This window comes from Mytilus galloprovincialis, chromosome 11 (assembly GCF_965363235.1).
Source record: "Mytilus galloprovincialis chromosome 11, xbMytGall1.hap1.1, whole genome shotgun sequence".
Lineage (NCBI taxonomy): Eukaryota > Metazoa > Mollusca > Bivalvia > Mytilida > Mytilidae > Mytilus > Mytilus galloprovincialis.
This window is the reverse complement of record NC_134848.1, coordinates 55,120,328-55,145,638: the sequence shown is the minus strand read 5'-3', so window position 1 is coordinate 55,145,638 and position 25,311 is coordinate 55,120,328. Positions and strand designations below refer to the sequence as shown.

Below are 25,311 nucleotides of genomic sequence, written 5' to 3'. Positions count from 1 at the left end.
GGGATGGTGGGGGATCCCGCCTTATTCGGTATGTATGTGCCTGTCGCATGTCAGGAACCTTCAATTCAGTGTTTGTCGTTTGTTTATGTGTTACATATTTGTTTTTCGTTCATTTTTTGTTCATAAATTTGTCCGTTTCTATTCTCGTTTAAATTGTTTTACATTGTCATTTCGGTGCCTTTTATAGGTGACTATGAGGTATGACTTTTGCTCATTGTTGAAACCGTATTGTGACCTATAGTTGTTAATTCCTGTGTCATCTGATCTCTTGTGGAGAGTTCTCATTGGCACTCAAGCCGTATTAGGTAAAGGGTGGGGATCCCTTTAACAAATTTAACCCCGCCTTATTCTGTATGTATGTGCCTGTCCCAAGTCAGGAGCATGTAGTTCAGTAATTTTCGTTTATTTATGTGTTACATATTTGTTTTTTGTACATAAATTAGGCCGTTAGTTCTCTTGTTTGAATTGTTTTACATTGTCATTTCGTAGCCTTTTATAGCTGACTATTGTGTATGGAGTTTGCTCATTGTTGAAGGCCGTATGGTGACCTATAGTTGTTCGGAGTCATTTGGTCTCTTATGGAGAGTTCTCATTGACACTTATGCCACATTTTCTTTTTTATATTGTGTATAAGTTTTGTAGTATTTCCAAACATTGGTTGAGGCAAACTAAAGTTAGGAGAACGGGACTCATTTTTTGGGACGTTCGGGAAGGACGGACTAGGGTAACACCTTATGCATCGCCACTGTGGCACCAACACAGAAGTTCTGACTATTGTGCTGGTAATACTCATCCCACTAGCACCGTCATTAACACACACACACACAATTTTATTATAAAAATATTTAATCTTAATTTTGATTTCTTTTTTTGGGGGGCCGAATGATTATATGCATCCCCTGCACAAGGAGTCTCAAATTTGACAAATTTATTGTATATATACATTTTTGTAATATTTTATAGCTTATTTTTCAACTAATTTTAAAGTTTACAAACTTAAATTGATCATCTCTTTCTTTTTATATGTCTTTTAACATTTTGTTTTGAACAAAACGATTTGTAACATATACTTCACATGTATTTCTATCAAATCTGGCATTATTACAAAGCCAATTGAATAAAATCCAGTCGAACTCGAAAACAAATATGCAATCATTCAAATATATATGCAAGTCGAGAACTGCGGTCAAGTGGCTAGATGCACATATCGTCGGCCAATTGAACGACATGTCGCTTTAAAAAAATATTAACGGAAATAAGGGATGAGTAAAGAAAAAATAATGAAAACAGAACGACTGAATTAAATAAAAGGATGTTCGATATACTGTTTATTTCGGTTTATTTTTAAAATCTATACGATGCTTTGATTATTTTTATCTAGTTTCCTAATGAAAATAATTAAAAGAGAAGATAAATACCTTACAGCTTCCTTTACCGTCGATCGATGCTGAAATGTTTAATGTTATAAAACAATTTTAGCGTCTTTGACCTACTTTATCTTTTTATTCGGATACTTGCGGTTATGTTCTCCAAGTTCAACGGGAACATTAGAATGATCTAGAATAGAACCCAGATGGAACCAAGAAGTTGGGTTGCTATAACCAAACAACCCGGATGTTGAACCAGTTACCATGGTTTCGAACCAAAGAACCAAGGTTCAGAACAAAAAAAAACCAGATGGAACCAAGGTTTAGAACCAGAGTGCCCGGATAGAACCTAATTGCATTCAGAATTCTCTTGACTTTTTATACCTTCAACGTATTTTCCAAATCATTTATTTATTTAGTATATTTATATATAATTATTTTACACAATATACTTTTCAGTATCCAAATAATTGTTTTGTACACTACTTTGTGATGTTTTTCACTGAAAACGTAGCATTTACATTTTGTAGGTGTATTTCCCGGAATATGCCGAGTATCACCGGAATGCCATGCGATAACGTTACGGAAAGGCATGTGATAACAATCGAAGCATGTGATAAACTTTCCATATCAGCCCGCTAAGGCCCAATTCGAAAAAATATGGAATTTACGTTAATTTTATGCTTTTATCATGCAGTAAAAATCACATGTTATTTAGTCTAAGTATATGATAATAAAATATTAAACATAACATTAACATTTATCAAAACGAATGTACGCATAAAAATAGTTTTAATGATAATTTCATTTTATTCAATAACAATACGACAAAAAGAATAATCATTATGCCATTTAATATTTTCATACTGACTTCATCAACCCGCCCGTGTGGGCTCGCTTGATATTAATAATACTGATACAGTCAATATCAAAAAGGGCTCGCTTGATATTATTACTGATAAAGTCAGTATTAAAAACAAAACATCAATTATTCTATATATATTTTGCTTATCATTTAATTATATTGTGCTTATCATTTAATTATTTTGTGTATAACATTTCAATATTTTTGTGTCTTTCATATTAATTAATTATGCCCAACGTTTTACAATATTAAGGTTATTAATATGATATATTAAGGTTAACTTTTAAGATATTTTAAGGAGGTAGACCTAGGTTAAGGGAAATAACTCTTAAAATCATCAGTACGTTTGTGTCAACCATTTTCAAAAATATATTTTAAGCTTCTAGGTTACATAGATTATTTTCAATCTGTTTCATGTAAATGCTTAAAATACATTGATGAACTTGACTTTTACAAACGCTTAACTGATTTAAAGAGTTATCTCCCTGAACCAAGGTCTACCCCCTTAATATGTTATATATTTTAGTATTCATTTCAGTTATACTGTATAATCCCTGACGTTTTTTCTAGTGATTATACATAATCCCTGACGTTTTTTCTAGTGATTATACATAATCCCTGAAAGTTTTTTCTAGTGATTATACATAATCCCTGACGTTTTTTCTAGTGATTATACATAATCCCTGACGTTTTTTCTAGTGATTATGCATAATCCCTGAAAGTTTTAGTGATTATATATAAACTCTAAACTAACCAGACTGAGTGATTATACATAATCCCTGAAAATTTTAGGGATTCTACATAATCCCTGATTATACAAATTCACTGCAACATATATATATATATATAAGAAGACAATGAGACAAGTCTCCATCCAAGTCACATTTTGTAAAAAGTAAACCATTCTAGATCAGCTTATTATCTTAAAATCTTTAATAGACAAATAATTTCTTCAAAAGCAAAAGTGATCAGCAATCCTAAATAATCAGTCGACTTTTAATGTAGTTATTACCCTATAGATTGATAGAAACTTTGAATAGCAAATTGATCAAAAATACAGGATCTGCAAAAAGTCTATACTAAAATATAAAAGGTAGAGAGAAATTAAAATAGAAAACTGATCAACAAAAAAAGAGATTTTAGTCATGAATGATATTGTAGTCTTTAGAGCCTCTAGTTAATTTTCTATTCGATAACCGGAAAGCAAAGATATAATTTGACTTTGAACAATTATGCATAGACTGATAGAGCTATAACTGATATCGTATTCACATGGCATCCTTCCTTTTTGGAAAGTTATCTATACCCTTGGGCTGGAAGTTTTCAAGTCTTCCTAAAAACCCTCCTTAAATCACTATGCTATATAAATTTAAGAGACATATACTTTTTAAAAACACAACTGTTCATATATCTTTTTTTCAATAAGCCGAGAGAGAAAACTAAGAAAAACTAGAGTTAAACTATTTAAAGTTATATCGTATTCATGGACTAGTACATATCAATCTGAACAAATTACCTAGAAACATTTACCAACCGATGTAAATTATCCTTAATTTTGAGCCATTAATCAGTTGTAAATGGTGCAAAAGACATTATATACATGTAGCAACATAGTATTTTCCGTAGTTCATTACGAATAGTTGAATTTAAAAGACATATTCATATTGCATTAGTGCAAATATAACGTCAAATTATTGCCGTTATCAGTGACCAAAACACGCTGTGTTGTAAGACGTTTTTTTTTTCTAGCATTGATGTACACCAAAAGGATTAATGGATGGATATTGGTTAACATTTCCCTCGTAGATTATATATACTACTCGCAGGCACGTGCAATACACAAATTTACTCGCGACAATATTTACAAATATTAATGTAATAACAATGACAAAATAAAAATAAACGAACAAATTGAAATAATATCGTGAAGATAAATATTTCGACTCAAGAAATTGTTTTCGTTAGTGTCATAAGATTTATATTCATTTTTTAAGTTATATAGTCAACATTTTTTTAATGATTACATCCACCAAAAAGTTGAGTGACAAAATATAAGGAAAAAGATAGATCGATATTTTTACAATGTATGTTGCGTTTTAAAAAAATGTTGCTCCAATGATCGAAAAGCTAGCTTAATTAATAAAAATTGATTTTAATGCGAAGTCAACATAATTCTGAACACAGTTTTGCCATTATAATTTATAACGTATACTAGTTAGGGAGCTACCATTTGATTTTTTTGGGGGGCTGGGATGAAAAATTTTGTCCTGCATTTTTTTTTTAGTTGTAATCTATGTCCTGCCTCTTTATTTTTTCACTCTGTTCGGTCCTGCATTTTTTTTTTTTTTAGTTTATCCTGACTTTTTTTTACCTAAATTGTCGTCCTGATTTTTTTTTTGCAAGTGTCTCATCCTGCTTTTTTTTTTTACTCAAAACTCCTGTCCTGCCTATTTTTTTCAAATTTCATCCTAGCCCCCCATAAAAATCAAATGGTAGCTCCCTTATACAAACACCAGTAAGATACATTGGCTGATCCAAGGGGGGATCCAGGGGGGGGGGGTCCGGGGGTTGGAACCCCACTTTTTTGCCGATCAATGCATTTGAATAGGGTACATATAGTTGGAACCTTTTTTACCTGAGTTGGGAACCCCCTTTTTAAAATGGCTGGATCCGCCCCTGAGATATTATTAATGAATAATTTCTAATTATTCCAATTTATATTAACGTATTAGAAAACATTTTTCATTCTAATCTTTTTCTAAATATTGACAAAACAAAAACATAGCCAAACAGAAATGCGAATCTATATTTAGAATAGGAAGGTCGAGGCAACTCAGTTCCAGAAAGGACGGTTTGATTCATTCTTTTCTGAAAAAATAAAATAAATGGTATCGTATAAAATCACGAGCAAGGTTTTAGAAGCAGCGAAATCGTAATAAAATAAAAGATTAAGGTTTTTATCACTGATATGCAATTCGATTTCTTGATTTTTATCATGATGAATACAATAATCTCATGCATTAAATGATACCTCCAAAACAGCACAAACGGTTGTGTTACGTACCAACCGTACCTGATACGTAGCAAATCGGGAAACCTCTAATAGAGAATTCTCGATATCTGACTTTACTAACGTCATACATAAAGTATACGTAAGAAATCACAATTAAGACTATATTTGAGATTGAATTGTCTCCCTTTTTCCAAGAAAAAAAAAACCATATCAAAATGCATTCAGCTATAATTTCGCCATTATCTTCATATTTTTCTTAATCTAATTACTAGGATATTTGAATTAAGACAACATTGTTGTACATAGGGAAAACGTTTATTTTCCGTTAGGGAATCATGAATACATTGGACAATTAAAACAATCTTGATACTGTACATTTTGTACGTGTAAGTCTTTTTAGAAACAAACCGATCAAAAACCAGATACAGCCCAATGCCATTAATGGACTGTTTTATGCTTTATGGTCTGGTGTGGTCTTTTTGGAATGTTTTCGTCTTTCATTTTTTTTCATACTTCTTCATCCCGGGCTTTAATATCTCAGATCGTTAATCTATGTCCTAGCTTATACTATTTCTTACGAGTTATTTAGTGTATGCAACTGTCTTTTTAAATTGATTTTTACCGACTGCTGTTGCATCACTTTCTAAACTTAGGAGAGCATTTTGAGTCGGTAAACATTTTTGTCCACCGCCATAAGTTATGCTCGGTCATATGCTACTCAGTGCTTGACTTTGTTGCTGTTTATAATATTTGTTTTTGGTTCGCACATGTTTGCTTTCTCGTTTTAATTCCCTTGCCTTTCCCTTTCCAAAATAGAGATTTTGTCAGTGCATAATAAATCGATCTTTAAGCGTACATGCACGTCTTCAACTTGAAAAAGCAGTTTCGATTTTTTTAGTATTTATAGTGTTTCTGGTAACTTAAAATTATTGACCATTAAACCTTAAGAAAAATACTCGTAATTAATGGAAGCAAAGGAAGGTATAAATAGCTGATATCCAGTTTAGGATTCAATAACTGGAGACACTGCTATACATCTGTTGTACTTTGTTTAAAATGCCAAGGGTTAATTATTAAGTCAAAGCATATTATCATTAAACTATTATAATTGAAATAAAAAATCTCAAAATACAAATATCATCTCACTTTCTTGACCGTCAATTCACGATTTTCAAACCAAAATAGGTTGTATCTCTAACTTAAAGTTGTGTTTGACGTATAGTTATACTAACTAGTATTTTTAAGGGGTTTTTTCTCCGGAAAAAAACCTTCAAATACACCTTATAGTCAAGTCAGAATCAACATATGTGTGAAGTTATAAAAAATCAAAAGATAAATGTTTATGGTTGATACAAAACTTCACGCCAACACATAAATGTGTCGTATATCTTGTATCAAGATAGTTCTTGTTTGTTTATTGTCGTCAGTACATAATTAAGGCAATCTGAAATTGAGCCCTGGGTCTGGACTAAAGCTAAAAAACGAAGGCCATACGGTAACCAATAGTTGCTAAAAATCAACATTATTCCCCCTGGTAGTTAGCTATCTGATTGTTAATACTGTTAGATATCGACGATTCATCTTTTGTGGTTGAACAAAAGATTTTTTTTTAAAGTTTATTTTTTTGGCTTCATATATATACTTCATCAAATTGTCTGTACGAAATAAAATGCCCCTCCGCACCAAATATTTAAACACATAAAAAGATGGTTCGTTCCTTCTATGATGTTAACATTAGAAAGACAAATAACGGAACATCTGAGTTGCTATCTCCTTGCCATATTCTACCAAACATCTCTTTAAACGAGTATCCACAGTAAGGTTGAACATATAAATAACGAAGTTATTTTTTGGGAAGAATTTCTTTACACGAATTATCGAATGAAACAAGTGTGGACACAGACTAGCGTGAACAGTATCCAGCATATAAGAGAATTACTCGGTCAAACTCATAAGACCCAAATAAATTCGAACTTGATCTGGATTTTATCATGGACATTTGCCAGCCAGACGATACCACCAGATAGACCACCAGAAAGACAGATAAACAGACAGATCAGACCACCAGAAAGACAGATATACAGACAAATAGGACCACCACACCGACAAGACCATCAGACAGACAGACCGACAGGCAAGACCCCCAGACAGTCACAAAAACAAGACCACAAGACATACACACAAAAAAAAACACCAGACAGACACACAAACAAGACTACCAAACAGGCACAGACAGACAAGACAATCAGACAGACAGCAAGCCAAACAAGACAACCAGACAGACAGACAGCAAGACCAGACCACCAGATAGACAGAAAAGACCACCAGAAAGACAGATAAACAGACAGATCAGACCACCAGAAAGACAGATATACAGACAAATAGGACCACCACACCGACAAGACCATCAGACAGACAGACCGACAGGCAAGACCCCCCAGACAGTCACAAAAACAAGACCACAAGACATACACACAAAAAAGACCACCAGACAGACACACAAACAAGACTACCAAACAGGCACAGACAGACAAGACAATCAGACAGACAGCAAGCCAGACAAGACAACCAGACAGACAGACAGACAGCAAGACCAGACCACCAGATAGACAGAAAAGACCACCAGACAGACAAAAAAGACCACCATACAGACAGACAGACAGACAGACAGACAAGACCACCAGTCAGACAGACATACCAGATAAACAGGCAGACAGACAAGAACACCAGATAAACAGACAGACAGACAAGAACACCAGACAGACAGATATACGAGACAACTAGACTAGACCACCAAACAGACAGACACACAAGACCACCAGACAGATATACAGAGAAGACCACCAGACAGATAAGACAAACAAGACCACCAGACAGACAGACAAAAAAGACTACAAGACAGATAGACAAACAAATATAATAAAGTCTCCTACAGCTCCACTTCACAGGTCAGGGACTTATATATCTAGTTAACACTAAATGATTGACGATCTATATCAATCAACAAAATGTTTTATCGCTAATTAGGCACTAGTCCCACACAAATCAATTTAGTTTAATTACCAATTAAACTTAACCAAATTTAAACTAAATCAGCATATATTTGCGTTTTGGCTTAAAAAGTCATATATAAATATGTAACATAACGTTGCTATGAAATAAAGAGAGGAGCAAATATATTTGCGGGTTTCTACAATGTACATGAAATACTGTTGAGACCGAATATCTACAGATAAGCCTTTTTCAAATGATTTTTACAGTTCGTTCTTTTGTTGTACTATAAAACCACTGTTCCAGGTTAGGGGAGGGTTGGGACTCCGCCACATTGCGTACATGTGTGCCTGTCCCAAGTCTAGAGCCTGTAATTCAGTGGTTGTCGTTTGGTGCCGTGTTACATATTTGTTTCTCGTTCATTTTTTTTGTACATTAATTAGGACGTTAGTTTTTTCGTTTGAATTGTAAAACGTTTTACATTTGTCATTTCGGGGCCTTCTATAGCTGACTATACGGTATGGGCTTTGCTCATTGATGAAGGCTCTACTGTGATTTATCATACATAGTACCAACAAACGACAAGCACTGTCTACCATTATAAGAGCAGTGATAAGCAAACAATTGACGTAAATTTGAGTTGAGTTCGTTTTTACGTCAAAAAATGGCGGTGCGACAACCTTGTAAGCCTTTGAAAAATCGCTCATGAATTACCATATATCATTTTTCATGATATTTGTCTTTAAATTCATAAAATTAAGCAAATTAACATTGATGTAGTAAATACAAATACTAAACTTTTTTCATTTTAGATAAATGTTTTTTGATTCTCAAATCTGGAATCCCATTTTTTTTTCACCGTGGGACAGATTTGCCCTTGTAGTATGGAACGCGTTTTTTTTCTATGACATCATCATAACGTCATAAAAAATGCATCAAAGACTAAATGAACCATTCTGTTTAATAATGGAAAAAAAAACGTTTTTCAAAATATTAAATAGTTTTGACAAAAAACATAGTTTAGTGGTTACAATAAATGAAATATGTTACGCGGGAAAACCTAAAAATCGCCGTATTTTTTAAATGAAGCTTCTCGCATGCAGCATAAAACATATTTTCAACAATTATTTTTTTCGTTTTTATTTTAAAAATCGTTATTTTTCAAAATACGTACAATAGCAATGAATATGATATCACAAAATTATATATTTTGGACTTACATCTTGCCAACTACACCGTATTTCCAATGAGGTACGTACATCGCGCGTAACGTCATAACATATGCAACTTAAATTAAAAGATACTGATAAATTTCATTTTATCAATAAAAATCGTATTTTTTTTTTAGCTTACTGTCAAATAAATATATTTATCCTGCAATTGGGTGTCCTACTATACAGATACAGCCCTACAGATATCGCTATGCTGTATCTGTATACTATACAGATATCGCTTTAAAGCTCCGCCCACTGCCGGACTGAGTATTGTTTGAACCTGTGTGACCTCAGAATGTGTATTCCAGTTGCATTCCAATGACGATGACAATTGTCGATTTCAAAACTTGAATGTGTATGATTGTGTTACAAAATCAACCATGTCAATTTCAGCATGCATGTTTAGTGAATGTTTAGTCTGAAGCATAGGACAACTCGTACACTTCTGTTTCAAAATTGACAATGTTTTGTTATTTGTTTTTACTGTTGAAATTAGTTGTTATGTTAAAATAGATAATTATTCACCTGGAGCTATGTATTATTGTTGACCATTCGAGATTCTTTTTTGCGAACCCGTCTTCGGCGTAATGTGTGATTTTGATATTACTACGCGGGCCTCAAGGGATTACAAATCGAAAATAAATGCTAAATATGTTCGTTTTTGTGTCTTTCAAAACACAATCAATATACAGAATTAATTGCAGGATAAAGACAATAACTGTTTAGTGTCTTTAAATATCAGCTGTATTTGTACTCGGCTCGAAACAGGTGTAGTAGCTCGCTAAAAGCTCGCATACACCTTGTTTCCTAGCCTCGTACAAATACAGCTGATATTTAAAGACACTAAACAGTTATTGTCTATATATCTGTAAAAACAATCACCGACTTACCATCTTACGTATGCAGTCAGTGATTAAGTTCGTAATACATAAGTTTTCACCTTTGAAACGGTCTAGAAATGATTTTGGGAAAAGAAAGACAATCCAAATTAATAATTTTCACTTTCATACGTACAATGTATGTTACAATGACGCTTGAAAGGTATAAATAACATGAAGTTGACGCTTCATACGTACAAATGCCATTGTTAAGTTACATTTAATGTATAAAGTAGATACTTATGTCGCTTGTTTTGTTTTCTCTAATATCACGTAACAGAAACGAAGTTCGTGACCTGCTATTCCAGTCGAACCTCATTCTACCTGACCACAGGAACTTGTCTCAAAAAAAAAAGGGAAATCACATATATCGTTACATTAAGGTATATATAAAAGGATTTTTTTCTGACACACGTGCCAGGTTCATTCAACTAATGCCAACATTTTGAAATTGAGGTATAAAATTGTATGAAAAACTGTTGGCATACACTGTAGGTTGAATAATTTGTTACAGATTAAGAATTATAAAAACATAAATTGATTAGGGGCTAATCAATCTACAACCAGTTTAAACATAGCATTAAAGTATACAAAATATTAAATTTTTTTACAAGTACTAGTCTTAGTGAAAATGTAGGTAAGTGTGTGTGTTGATGGTCTCTATTTCATACAGGAATGAGTATTATATTAATGTAATGAAATAATGGGAAAAAAGGATTTTATATTTTTTTTAAAGGACAATCATCTAGTCATATTAAATATCTATCAGTGTCATTCTCATGAATATTATACAAAGTATATGATAAAAAATGTTTAATTTTATATAAAATATATTCCTTCAAATACAATGACATACAACACTATAGAAACTCATGGTTTTCATAAATACTGACTCCTGTAAAATATTTTAGGTTCACTATTAATTACAACACATACACGGAATAAGACACATTTCACTAGTGTGATTGTCTCAATTGTCATATTATATGATATGATGATGCATCTGCACACTTAACTGGTATCATGTTGTTATCCTTGGGTCTCTGGGACCAGTTTCACATTGCTATCTAAGGAGTAAGACATGTCTTAGGATGGTTTCCCGACATATTCTTAGACTAGTCCTTGGTGGGTTTCAGAAAGTGGTCATAAGGACATCTTTTAAAGTTGGTCATGAAGTAAGCACTACACGAGAGGTTTCTTGTGATGGTCTAAGCATAGTCATAAGTTTGTTTATATAAATTACACTTAAGTTTTATATTAAGTTTACAAATTATTATCTAATTATCAATTCGGATGATAGAGTTCTAAGTTACAGACATAAAATGTAACATTCAATCTTACAATTTAATGTAAAATGAAAACTTAACTAATAACTTAAACAAAGTACACAAATGAAACAACTTTTTAACTCTTTTTTTCTCCTCAAATATTGATATATTTTAGTGTTTATTTTAAAATTTAGTCTATTTTTTTTATCATATATTGTTGCTTGTTGAAGTATGCTTCATATTAAATACAACAAAATAATGAACAAAAAATATCATAAAAATTTGCACAAATGAAATAGCTTTTTAACTCTTTTTTCAAATATTAATATATTTTAGTGTTTCAAATTAAATATATGACGTCAAATTATAATAATAAATAATCCTTTCAGTAATCTTATCTTATCACCATCAGATTAATTTTATTCCTTATGAGATAAATATCAATTAGAAAAATTATACACCACAAAACATCAACTTTTTTTATAAATTCAACATACCAAGATTAATGCTTGACGAAATCTGCAAACCGCTGGTTCTAGAGCCACTGACAAATTGGAAGCTGTCCCTGTCATTCGAGCATTGTATAACTTTTATGGCGAAGATACATTAATTAAATTGTTCTATAATCTTTTCACATCTAAACATGTTGATAGAAGCTGGATGTGTTCCTCGTGTTGATGGCATCGGATCGTGTGGTGACAGTTCGATTTACCTTTTAATTTCGTTATTTGCTGACCCTTGCAAATGAAAATCCTTTCTTGGAGAATTACTTTGTATCTTCGATAGTTTCATATCAAAATATTAGAACATGATATGCGGATGTCAATGATTTTTTACGATTACATTTTTTTTGAAACTTTTACATATCTACAAGATTGGCTAGTGCAATGTAATGCTGACGAGTCATGTGACGTTGATGTGCGGGAAACGAGAACCGGATCCGAATGAGGCAGTAATCATTTCTCTTTAATTAAATTGGTTTATCTTATAAATGAGATAAACCGTATTAATCAAAGAATCAAGTTTCAGGCAAATACATAACAAACAAATATCTAATGTGGAAATAACGGCCACAGTTCACTTAGAATGACGAGGTCTGACATGATTACAGAATGCCGACATGATTGATTTAACTGACAAATATATGTGCACCATTGGTAGCAATGGATGTTCAAGTTCCTCAAGGTTCAGCCCAAAGAGAACGAGGGTTATGATCCCCAAATACGTCGGGTCTTATTCGCATCACCCCCTGGTTTCAGGGGAGTAAAGATTAACAGTTTCTATATCATAAAACTTTATATGCACACTGAATACATAGGCCATACTATGTATCCAGACATAAATACTTTTTATGGGACTTTTCTTTTGGTTAACTAGGGATAAAACACCCCCTTTAACTACCAGTTCACTAAATTTTGCTCGTTTACAAGGTCCCGGGTTGATTTTAGAAGAACGTTCAGGTCAATAAATTCACCGTTCCATATTTTTTCTTTAATTATGACCGGAATATGGGATGAAATGGGATCGAAAACACTTGAAATGTATTGGTCCACTTGTAAACGAGTATCTAAAGACACAGAACCCGACCCGTGAGAAACATTTGAGACAGTTAACATACCAAGGTTGTTGTTTGCTGGACTCATCACCCCGCTGGGGCCAGGTTGTAGAGTCAGTGGTAACAAATCTCCCCTTGGTCTGTCCAGTGCGTCTCCCTCGTTGCCATTTGGACTTTCTGTATCCATCTCATCTTGAATCCTGAAAGGCACGAATGGGGGTTCCTGATGTGCGTCGGATACAATGTTAATAGCTGGACACCTAGCAATTGCCAACTTAGAATCTGTCGCTGCTCTAGACACTTGAACGGTTCTTGTCGTGTTCTGTGATTTTGAAAGTGCTCCTCGTGTTGACGGCACTTTGCCTTTTCTAAATTTCTTTGCTGGACCTGCAGGCTGCTGTGAAACCTTTTGGGGAACATTACGAGGCCTTTTCGGTGGTTTCATATCTGATTAGAAATCTATAAGTTGCGGATGTCGAAGATTTTTTGACGATTGTCTTTTGAAACTTTTGAAACTTTCGCTTATCCAGAGCGGCTAGTTCAACTGTGAGGCTGAAGTCACGTGATGTTTATAAGCCGGAAGCGAAATGCGGATCCGAATGATAAAATATGTCATTTAAGGAAAATAAATATATTAATCAAATCTCTTTCGTTTAATTGGTTTATCTTATAATCAAAACCTTATTATTTTAGAAATTATAGTCTCACTGTTCCAACTTAGGTATATAGATTGTAAGTGTTTTCTATATATTCAGGTTGTTTTTTTGTTTAGAAAAATTATTTAAAGAATCAAATATTTTTTCTCAATAATTTAATATAATTCATTAAATTCATTCAACATACATACATGTACACAACAAATATCAAACAAATGATATTCAGTTACAAAAATGTCTTTATAATTCTTAATGATTTTCATGATATAAAGACCTCTATTGCAAACATACTTTAATAAATAAATCAATTTTATAAATCGTTGCGTAAGGAAATATGTAAAATGAGGAGAAATACAATCTTTTATATATACATCAAAAGTCACAAAACATTATATTTACAAAGTCACAATTTACAATAGTTCACTTCATTATTCAGTTCATATAGAGAAGATGGGATGCTGCGTCAGATGAATTTACCACGTTGATGCGTCCTTGTTGGTATCGGTCTTTCGGTAGTTGGAGTCTGATGTCTATAGCTATTACTCTGTATCGTCGATTTTTGGTGGGCGGGCTCCTACTGCATACTGGATAATGATGCATTTTGTTAGTGCCTGTGTCTTCCTTCAGTGGCTCATTGATCTCGTAGATGATTGAGTGGGCATGTTTGAGTCTCTTCTTAAGTTTGTTGTGCCACCCTTCCAGGTGATTTGTGGTGCGGGGTCCTTCTGTGTAATAGTGATTCCATAGAAAGCGGTAGCTTTCAATCCAGAACTATGTCATGTATTCTGTAAATGAAGTTGTAGCCGTAGCGGGTATGTTTTCAGCTTCTCCAATGTCTTCTAAGTGTTTAGCCAAACATCCTCAACAAGGTGGGGTGGAACAAGAGGTAGTACTTCGGCCCTCTTGTATCAATTGAGTTATTTATTTTACACATGCATGTGTTATTTAGTTTACATTTTCCATACTTAAAATGGATTTCTTCCTGGCAAAAGGGAGATCATCCAAATCTGAAACGCGGCCCATTGCAAATCTGATACTTTTCAAAAATGCTACGTATCGGTGTTGACATGACTAATATTATATCAACTATATGGTAATTTATATAAAATTCCAGATTACAAAACTTTGAATTTTTGGAAAAACTAAGGATTTTCTTATCCTAGGAGTAGATTTACCTTAGCCGTATTTGGCACAACTTTTTGGAGTTTTCGGTCCTCAATGCTCTTCAACTTTGTACTTGTTTGGCTTTTTAGCTGTTTTGATCTGAGCGTCTTTGAAGAGACCTGGTACCTTTGATAACTATCTACGCTACATTTTATTTAACTTCTGCTGACTGCTTCAACGGAAGCCTGTAATATGCGAATTTTATTGATTGAAGGATAGATAAGCTTGATATTTTTTTTATTCATTTATATATTGGATATTGGATTTATAATTTTTTCGTGTAAAATGTTTAAACAAAACTACATATGAATATATACAGAAAAATATAATAGATAAATGTTACATTAATTTTGTTGCATATTATAAAAGTTATTTAAAAGTCTGAGTGCATGGTTGTCCTTCGTTTCTTTATTATTAAATGGTTTATACTTTTTCTCCTTTCTAATATTAGTTCGCCCTTTTAATATTCTGCACTTTTTGTCCGTATTCTGGATTCTATAATCCCATCTAGACCCTGAGATTTTTAGAAAACTTAGAGGTTATACATACAAATGTATGTAATGGAATTAGTGCGAGATGTCAAAACAAAGTTTAGAATATATATATATACGTTGAAAATTTTATAAAAGTAGAATGAAGGAAGGCCTTGGATATACATTAATAAGACTGCAATCCACAGACGAATGACCTCAGAAAAAAATTGACGGTTAACATTTGGTTATTTTTCTGCTTTTTCACATGCTCAGTCTAAAATGCACAAATTATTTATAAATGTGTATACTAGTAGATTGTGTTTGAAACAGTATTCTAGTTGTTAAATGGGGGCTCGCGGGTTTAAATCGACTTTTTTTTTTAAAATATAGGATTTCGCCATTTTTTTTTCTATAAAATTTTAATGAGTTTTATCATATACTTTATAGAAAAATAAAATAAAAACATGGGGTCACCGTTCATTTAAGCTCACAATCTGCATTCGAAAGAAGCATGCATTTTTGTTAAGGTACTTTTTCTGTTGAACTGATATAGCTAGGGGAAATATAGCTAATATCGAAATAAAAAAAGAACTAAATTACAGAAATCGCCAAAATTTTGCAATTGTTTAGTTTAAGTACAGCTTATTCGAAAATAATAATAAACAAGAATGTGTCCTCAGTACACGAATGCCCCACTCGCACTATCATTTTCCATGTTCAGTGGACCGTGAAATTGGGGTAAAAACTCTAATTTGGCATTAATATTAGAAAGATCATATCATAGGGAACATGTGTACTAAGTTTGAAGTCAATTGGACTTCAACTTCATCAAAAACTACCTTGACCAAAAACTTTAACCTGGAGCGGGACAGACGGACGAACGGACAGACGGACGGACGAACAGACGGACGGACGAACGGACGCACAGACCAGAAAACATAATGCCCCTCTACTATCGTAGGTGGGGCATAAAAATGTAGGTCTACCCCATGCCGTATATGTCAATTGATTCATCTACACATCGGTCTACAACACGTCTACATTTGTTGTCAGAATATTTCGTAACAGGTCTCCTTAAGTATGCCAACCGTAATTATTTCTTATATTCACAACCGATTGGAAACATAAGTCTCGCAGTAAATAAAGTTTGTGTTACTGTGACTTATCCCCTTTCATATTTCTAGAAGGCATATATATAACTACTAGTTTAATTGCTTAAATATATCGAAAAGTTTCGTTTCTTATGTAAAAGACATTCTATATGTGCTTTTGTAATTAGCATATGAATGAAACTAAAAAACGTGTCGCAAGGTATTATCAAATTTGTAGAAGCTTGGAGCTAGATATCAAGAGGTTTTGGAGCGAGGTTATAATTATTGTTTATTTATAGTACGTACATTGTATATACAGCAGTGATTGATCATGCTACATGTATTGAAGTTTATTTATGGTCAAGAATTTTCTAGGCTTTCTTTATTAAATTATTCAAATTTTGTCTGGACTTGGTATATTGTGTCTGTCTTTTTTTTTTTACAAGCGTGGTCCAAATGAGAGGGCATTCTGGTTTACCTTTGTCCGTCCGTCTGTGCAACAGACCATCCGTCGATGACGAATTGATGAATAAGTATTAATTGATTTTTTTACCATTTTTAGATGTCTCTTCATTTTTCTAACCACTGCGGAGAAAATATTGTCATTCAGAATGGTGAAGCAGAATGGAAGACTGTTTATTCTGGAGGACTCTGCTTCTCCGAACGGCCACTAGGACGAGATCCACTACAGATTATAATATCGGGAAGCAGTCATATCACTCTTGGGTTCTTGGAAAAGAATCCTGATGGGATCAATATAAGAGATGTTCTTCAACAGATGAAAATAACAAATGACATCCGAGTTCATAAGTCAACATTTAATATTTCTATGAAAACTTCCAAAAATGGACGAGAAGTTGTCCTTCACAATGACGACAATCCAAAAGAACGGTTTCCTATAGAAAATGGCAGTGCTTGGCTTGCTGTTTATATACAATTTGGTTTAGCTACTGTCTATTTAAGTAAGTACATGCATATACATATAGACCAATATGTAAAATACGAGTATATATGAATAAGATGAGATGTGGTGTATATAAAATTAAGAATTGAAATGGGGAATGACTTGATCAAAGAGACAACAACCCGACCATAGAGCTGACAACAGCCGAAGGCCATAAACGAGTCTTCAATGCAGTGAGAAACTCCCGCAGCCCGAGGCGTCCTTCAGCTGGCCTTAAACAAACATGTACATGTAGCTACATTGAAGACTCATTGGTGGCTTTCGGCTGTTGTCTGCTCTATGGTCGGGTTGTTGTCGCTTTGACACATTCCCCATTTCCCTTCTCACATATACTAGTTCAGTGATTAAGGATGTCATACTAAACTCCAAATTATACACCAGAAACTAAAATTAAAAGTCATATAAGACTAACAAAGGCCAGAGGCTTCTGACTTGGGACAGGCGCAAAAACAAAAAAAAAAGTATGTTAAACTTAAGGTAAAATATTTAGAAAGCTGTGAAAATTACAAAATTTGGTTGAACAGAAAGGGACTTTTAATTAGTGGTCTGACACCTAAAGGTCACTGTTTCGACGGAATGATATAACGAGTGTCAATGGAACATAATGATACATAATCTACTAATGGAGACATTGATAGTTTAACGTGGTACCTAACACTACAGGGAGATAACTCTGTAAAATCAGCTAAACGTTTTAATTACGTTGTGTTGTTAAGGGAATATTAATCTTCTCAATGATCAAAATTAGTGTTTGTCAAACTGCTATATAACCAGTGTATTTTTTCTGATAAAACGGTTGGTTCAAATTTTCTAAAATTTTTATATTTTTGTCAATGGGTCAAAGTCAATAAATTGTAAAATGTATAAGAAAATTAAACGAGCCAAATTAATTTTAGTCAAAGTGTTGGGTACCACCTTAACATTTGTTCTGCTCTTTTCTTAACTCAATCTATGTACATGTAAGGACGCTACTGAACCTAGGATTCCAATTGGAAACGTTATAGTTATGTTTTTGAAAGGGTAACACACACAATCAAAACTTAGTTATACACGTTTTGCGATATTTGCTAAAAGATGAACGTTAGTTTATTGTTGTTTGCTCCCGGTCCTTAATCTGCTGTGCTGTAACATATCTATACATACAACTCAAATGCCTGTATGTTAAAAGGGAGATAGCCAACATTTTATGTTTGTAACAATCGTCTGCTCTTTATTTAATAATGACTTGTAAAATAATAGGAATCATAACCTCATTTTTAAACAAGGCTGCGCCAAAAGAAGAACATGATTTTCTTTCCATTATGGCCTCAATTTAGGGAGCTACCATTTGATTTTTATGGGGGGGCTAGGATGAAAAATTTTGTCCTGCCATTTTTTTTAGCTGTAATCTCTGTCCTGCCTTTTTATTTTTCACTCTAATCGGTCCTGCCTTTTTTTTTGTTTTTTAGTTTATCCTGACTTTTTTTTACCTAAATTGTCGTCCTGACATTTTTTTTTTTTGCAAGTGTCACATCCTGCCTTTTTTTTTACTCAAAACTCCTGTCCTGCCTATTTTTTTCAAATTTCATCCTAGCCCCCCCCCCCCCCCCCCACACACAAAAATCAAAATGGTAGCTCCCTTATCTTCCTTTTTATTGAGTTCTCTAGCTAAATTCCACGGTTCAAATGTAGTGTTTTATGGAGTAATGTTCGTCTTTCGACCTTTTTTTTCTTATCTTTGCTCATGGGGTTGAATATTCCTTCTTCGACTTCGAAATTAGTTTTTTTTTGTCAAAATACAAAAATCCTGTTTGGTTTCCAAGAACATTACTTCTGAGAACTCAGATTAGATTGTATTTCTGTTAGAACTACCTTAGTGGTATAGGTGGTCTCGTGAGAACTCAGATTAGATTGTACTTCTGTTAGAACTACCTAAGTGGTATAGGTGGTCTCGTGAGAACTCAGATTAGATTGTATTTCTGTTAGAACTACCTAAGTGGTATAGGTGGTCTCGTGAGAACTCAGATTAGATTGTACTTCTGTTAGAACTACCTAAGTGGTATAGGTGGTCTCGTGAGAACTCAGATTAGATTGTATTTCTGTTAGAACTACCTAAGTGGTAAAGGTGGTCTCGTGAGAACTCAGATTAGATTGTATTTCTGTTAGAACTACCTAAGTGGTATAGGTGGTCTCGTGAGAACTCAGATTAGATTGTATTTCTGTTAGAACTACCTAAGTGGTAAAGGTGGTCTCGTGAGAACTCAGATTAGATTGTATTTCTGTTAGAACTACCTAAGTGGTAAAGGTGGTCTCGTGAGAACTCAGATTAGATTGTATTTCTGTTAGAACTACCTAAGTGGTATAGGTGGTCTCGTGAGAACTCAGATTAGATTGTATTTCTGTTAGAACTACCTAAGTGGTAAAGGTGGTCTCGTGAGAACTCAGATTAGATTGTATTTCTGTTAGAACTACCTAAGTGGTAAAGGTGGTCTCGTGAGAACTCAGATTAGATTGTACTTCTGTTAGAACTACCTAAGTGGTATAGGTGGTCTCGTGAGAACTCAGATTAGATTGTATTTCTGTTAGAACTACCTAAGTGGTATAGGTGGTCTCGTGAGAACTCAGATTAGATTGTATTTCTGTTAGAACTACCTAAGTGGTATAGGTGGTCTCGCGAGAACTCAGATTAGATTGTACTTCTGTTAGAACTACCTAAGTGGTATAGGTGGTCTCGTGAGAACTCAGATTATATAGTATTTCTGTTAGAACTACCTAAGTGGTATAGGTGGTCTCGTGAGAACTCAGATTATATTGTATTTCTGTTAGAACTACCTAAGTGGTATAGGTGGTCTCGTGAGAACTCAGATTATATTGTATTTCTGTTAGAACTACCTAAGTGGTATAGGTGGTCTCGTGAGAACTCAGATTAGATTGTATTTCTGTTAGAACTACCTAAGTGGTATAGGTGGTCTCGTGAGAACTCAGATTAGATTGTATTTCTGTTAGAACTACCTAAGTGGTATAGGTGGTCTCGTGAGAACTCAGATTATATTGTATTTCTGTTAGAACTACCTAAGTGGTATAGGTGGTCTCCTGAGAACTCAAATTAGATTGTATTTCTGTTAGAACTACCTAAGTGGTATAGGTGGTCTCGTGAGAACTCAGATTATATTGTATTTCTGTTAGAACTACCTAAGTGGTATAGGTGGTCTCGTGAGAACTCAAATTAGATTGTATTTCTGTTAGAACTACCTAAGTGGTATAGGTGGTCTCGTGAGAACTCAGATTATATTGTATTTCTGTTAGAACTACCTAAGTGGTATAGGTGGTCTCGTGAGAACTCAGATTATATTGTATTTCTGTTAGAACTACCTAAGTGGTATAGGTGGTCTCGTGAGAACTCAGATTAGATTGTATTTCTGTTAGAACTACCTAAGTGGTATAGGTGGTCTCGTGAGAACTCAGATTAGATTGTATTTCTGTTAGAACTACCTAAGTGGTATATGTGGTCTCGTGAGAACTCAGATTAGATTGTATTTCTGTTAGAACTACCTAAGTGGTATAGGTGGTCTCGTGAGAACTCAGATTAGATTGTATTTCTGTTAGAACTACCTAAGTGGTATAGGTGGTCTCGTGAGAACTCAGATTAGATTGTATTTCTGTTAGAACTACCTAAGTGGTATAGGTGGTCTCGTGAGAACTCAGATTAGATTGTATTTCTGTTAGAACTACCTAAGTGGTATAGGTGGTCTCGTGAGAACTCAGATTAGATTGTATTTCTGTTAGAACTACCTAAGTGGTATATGTGGTCTCGTGAGAACTCAGATTAGATTGTATTTCTGTTAGAACTACCTAAGTGGTATAGGTGGTCTCGTGAGAACTCAGATTAGATTGTATTTCTGTTAGAACTACCTAAGTGGTATAGGTGGTATCGTAGAACCGTGATCTTCTCAAATGTTATATCAAACTTAAAACTTTGAAACTAGTATTGTCTGCTTATTTGCCAAGCATTATGCATATGATGTTGAATATTTACTATTACTTTATAATAGGGTCTCGGTAGGGTTTCAGAATAGAAAATCAGGGCCAAAATCTACAGTAAAATATACTAAACAATAAATTATAGAGAAAAAGAAGTTAAGAATGGACAAAACTTAAAAGAATAGAGAATTGGTTATTTTTCTAAAAGTTAAATAAAGACTTCAGAAATTGAAGACCCCCTAGAGACCCTTTTATATTCTCACATCGTGTATCAGTCTAATTAAAATCAGGGTACTAGTCAATCTAATTAAAATATTGATCTCTGATTACGTTATACTACATGTGAGTAGTATAACGTAATCAGAGATCAATATTTTAATTAGATTGGGTACTAGTATCACACGTCATATCACTTTCACGTATTATGCCGGCGTTACACATTGGCGTATAGACCGGCGTACAGAGACAATTGACTAAGTCGGTATACATGTACGTTAGTTGCACGCCAAATACACACTTAAAGCTCGTTGTCCGTTATCCACACGATAGTCATACATATATGATTGGCAGGTTGGATGCATTCAAAATTACTAGCGTATTGACAGCTGCGTATCTCCTTTTTACCACGCCCGGCTTACGTCGGAGCTATACGCTGATGTGTAACGCCGGTATTAATCAGACCTATATATGCATGTAATATTAATATTTCCTGCTGGACGTCAAGTAGTCATGAATCAATTATGTTTTTTTTTCTCCATTGCAGTGTCTTCCAATGCAAAGTTTCTACAATACAGCGGCGAAAATATCAAACTGACAGAGAAGGATAAAAAGGCTTCGTTGATAGATGAAAACCCAACAGCACTAGGTTATATAGACCGCCCTCTATATAGCGGAGAGGCCATTACGGTGCGTGTAAATCCCGTAACAGATCCGAATAAGATAAAAACTTGTTCCGTACCCAGTAGATACTACATAAAAATCGGCTTTTATGAAGAAAAATCGAAGTCGTTCAAAGACAATTTCTCTAGTTTGTTGAAAGTTACTGGTGAGAAACGGAATAATATATGGAAACCGATTTTTTTCCTTGAAAAAAGTAAAAGTCAAGGTAATATACAAATAAATCTGTCTGATTCGGGATCTTTCAGTTTTTCATCTGAATCTGGTGAAAGTGGAAACTTTGATATTCCGAATCACGAAACAGCGAACGGTGTTATGTGCGTTTTTGAACTGTTCCGTGTTAGGGTAAAGTTGCTGAAGGTATCACGTTATCCAGCTTACGACTATGCTTCTCCAGCGACAATTTCACCAAGAGACCCTGCAGTGATAACTTCGCCAATAGACACTGCATCGATATCGTCACCAATATCGTTAAATGAAACTCTAAATATAAATCAAACCTCGTTGTTTGATTCCTACACAGGACTTCAAATTTTCAAAAGTAATGAAACCTCTTCAGAAAATGGTGACTGTGAAACTAAAACCAAAGTTATAGATGATGGTGATATAAAATCTTTGAATGATCACTCTGAAAATGGTGTAAACTTCGTTGTTGATGAACAAACCCAACCTAAATTTCTAGGATTGTTTAACGATTTGCATTGCAATCTAATTAATGGAGAAACACGTGTCAAAGAAAATCCGGGACATGAACATAACAATATTAATAGAAATCCAGATAATAACAATATAAGTCAGGAATCCATTTTGACAACAGATGACAATTTAACAAGCAGTTGTAATTTTCCAGCAATCGAAAACGACACAGAAAATACAATAAAACAATCTCCAATTAGAAACGCATGCGCATCATCCACAGGAAGATCTTTCAATATACCGATGTGTTCTAACAGACAACTTATGAATTCTATCACAAGCGATTCAAGCTTATTGTGTAATACTAAGATACCAGGTGATAAACAAGGTGTGGAATTGAGCAAAATATTGACTAGACAAAATACAGAACTCAAAACAATAATAGAAAAATTACAAACTGAAAACGATAAGTTAAGATCCGAGAACTTAAAGCTAAATTTTAAAATCAGAAACCAAAGTGAAAAGTCAAAACTTCAACTAACATTTGAAAATCAGGACACACAAACACTAGACGGAAATCAGATATTTAAAAACACACAAAACAACTCGTCATCAGAAACATCAAAATTAAGTACCACAATTCAGAGATATTTTGTTCGATTTGTACATGACCTTGAAATTCCTGACCTTTGTGATCATCTTTACCAAAATGGTCAAATTACAATACAAGACTTTGATGATTTACATCATTTAGTTAAACAAAACAAACGTGAGGCCAATCGTTGGTTACTTACCCTGGTTAGGAAACGGGCAATATGTTATGACACGTTTAAGGCTGCCTTAGTTGCCACTAAGCAACAAGGCTTAGTACAGTTACTCTGACTTGGATATCAATATGGTTAAAATGGCAAATATGAAATTTTACAATATTTTGTATGATATTCAAGATTTTAATGTCATTATTTCATAAAAGTGAACTGTCTCTTAATAAGTGGTCCAATCTATATGGACTCTATCGTGACCGATTGCTTGTATCGTTTAAAAATCAATTTATTTGTAATCAGGTCTTCAATTATCATATTATGTTGGCAAAGTTTGCCAGCAACAGCTACTTTCTATTGTTTAGCTTTTATCTTTAATAAATGATCACATTTGCATCTAATTATTCGTCTTGTTTGTTGAACAGCGGTATACTATTGTTGCCTTTATTGTTTCAAATGCAAAAAAGGAAGAAAAAAAGAGAAAGATACAAAACTAGAGACTCTAAAGAGCCTGTGTCGCTCACCTTGGTCTATGTGTATATTAAACAAAGGACACATATGGAATCATAACAAAATTGTGTTTTGGTGATGGTAATGCATTTGTAGATCCTTCTTTATAGCTATAATGAACTTGGCCCAGTATGTAGTTAAAGAGGAAAATATTTTGAAAACAATTTACCAAAATTTACAAAAATTGTTAAAAATTGAAGACTATAAAGGGCAATAACTCACTCCATAAGGGGTCAATAATTGACCAATTTGGTCATGTTGGCTTATTTGTAGGTCTTACTGTGTTGTACATTATTTCTGTTTACAGTTTATCTCTATCTATAATAATATTGACGATAATAACCAAAATCTGCAAAATTTATTTCAGGAGTAGCAACCCAACAACGTGTTGCCTGATTGGTCTCAAAATTTCAGTGCAGATAGATGTTGACCTAATTAACAATTTTATCCCATATCAGATTTGCTCTAAATGCTTTGGTTTCAGAGATATGAGCCAAAAACTGTATTTTCCCCTATGTACTATTTTAAGATCATCTTGATTCGTGGGCGGGGTCTTCAGACATATTTTTTAAAACTAAATTCCTTAATGTTGATTGTTGGCAAGTTTGGTTTAATTTGTCTCAAAAGTTTCAGAGGAGAAGATTTTTGCTAAAGATTACAAAAAATTACGGAAAATTGTTCAAAATTGTCTATAAAGGGCAACAACTCCTTCAGGGGTCAACTGATCATTTTGGTCATGTTGACTTATTTGTAGATCTTACTTTGCTGAACATCATTGCTGTTTACAGTTTATCTTTATCTATAATAATATTCAAGTTAATAACCAAAAACGGTAAAATTTCCTTAAAATTACCAATTCAGGGGTAGCAACCCAATGACGGGTTGTCTGATTCATCTGCAAATAGATCTTGACTTGATAAACAATTTTACCCCGTCAGATTTGCTCTAAATGCTTTCATTTCAGTGTTACAAGCCAAAATCTACATATTACCCCCTATGTTCTATTTTTAGCCATGATGGCCATCTTGGATAGTTGGTCAGGTCACCG

General features: G+C 33.7%; 1 protein-coding gene across 2 annotated transcripts in view; it reads left to right on the top strand.

Annotated features, from left to right (window-relative positions):
* Nucleotides 1-24,149, top strand: part of LOC143052393 (uncharacterized) — a 31,389-nt gene extending 7,240 nt beyond the window's left edge. The window contains exons 2-4 of one of the 2 annotated variants that reach the window (XM_076225422.1): nt 13,845-13,883; nt 17,098-17,497; nt 22,223-24,149. In XM_076225422.1, coding sequence (XP_076081537.1) covers nt 17,098-17,497; nt 22,223-23,874 — 2,052 coding nt within the window. In that variant the 5' untranslated portion in view covers nt 13,845-13,883 and the 3' untranslated portion in view covers nt 23,875-24,149. The remainder of the gene's footprint in view (nt 1-13,844; nt 13,884-17,097; nt 17,498-22,222) is intronic. The other variant, XM_076225421.1, reaches the window with a different exon arrangement.
* The last annotated feature ends 1,162 nt before the right edge of the window (nt 24,150-25,311 follow it).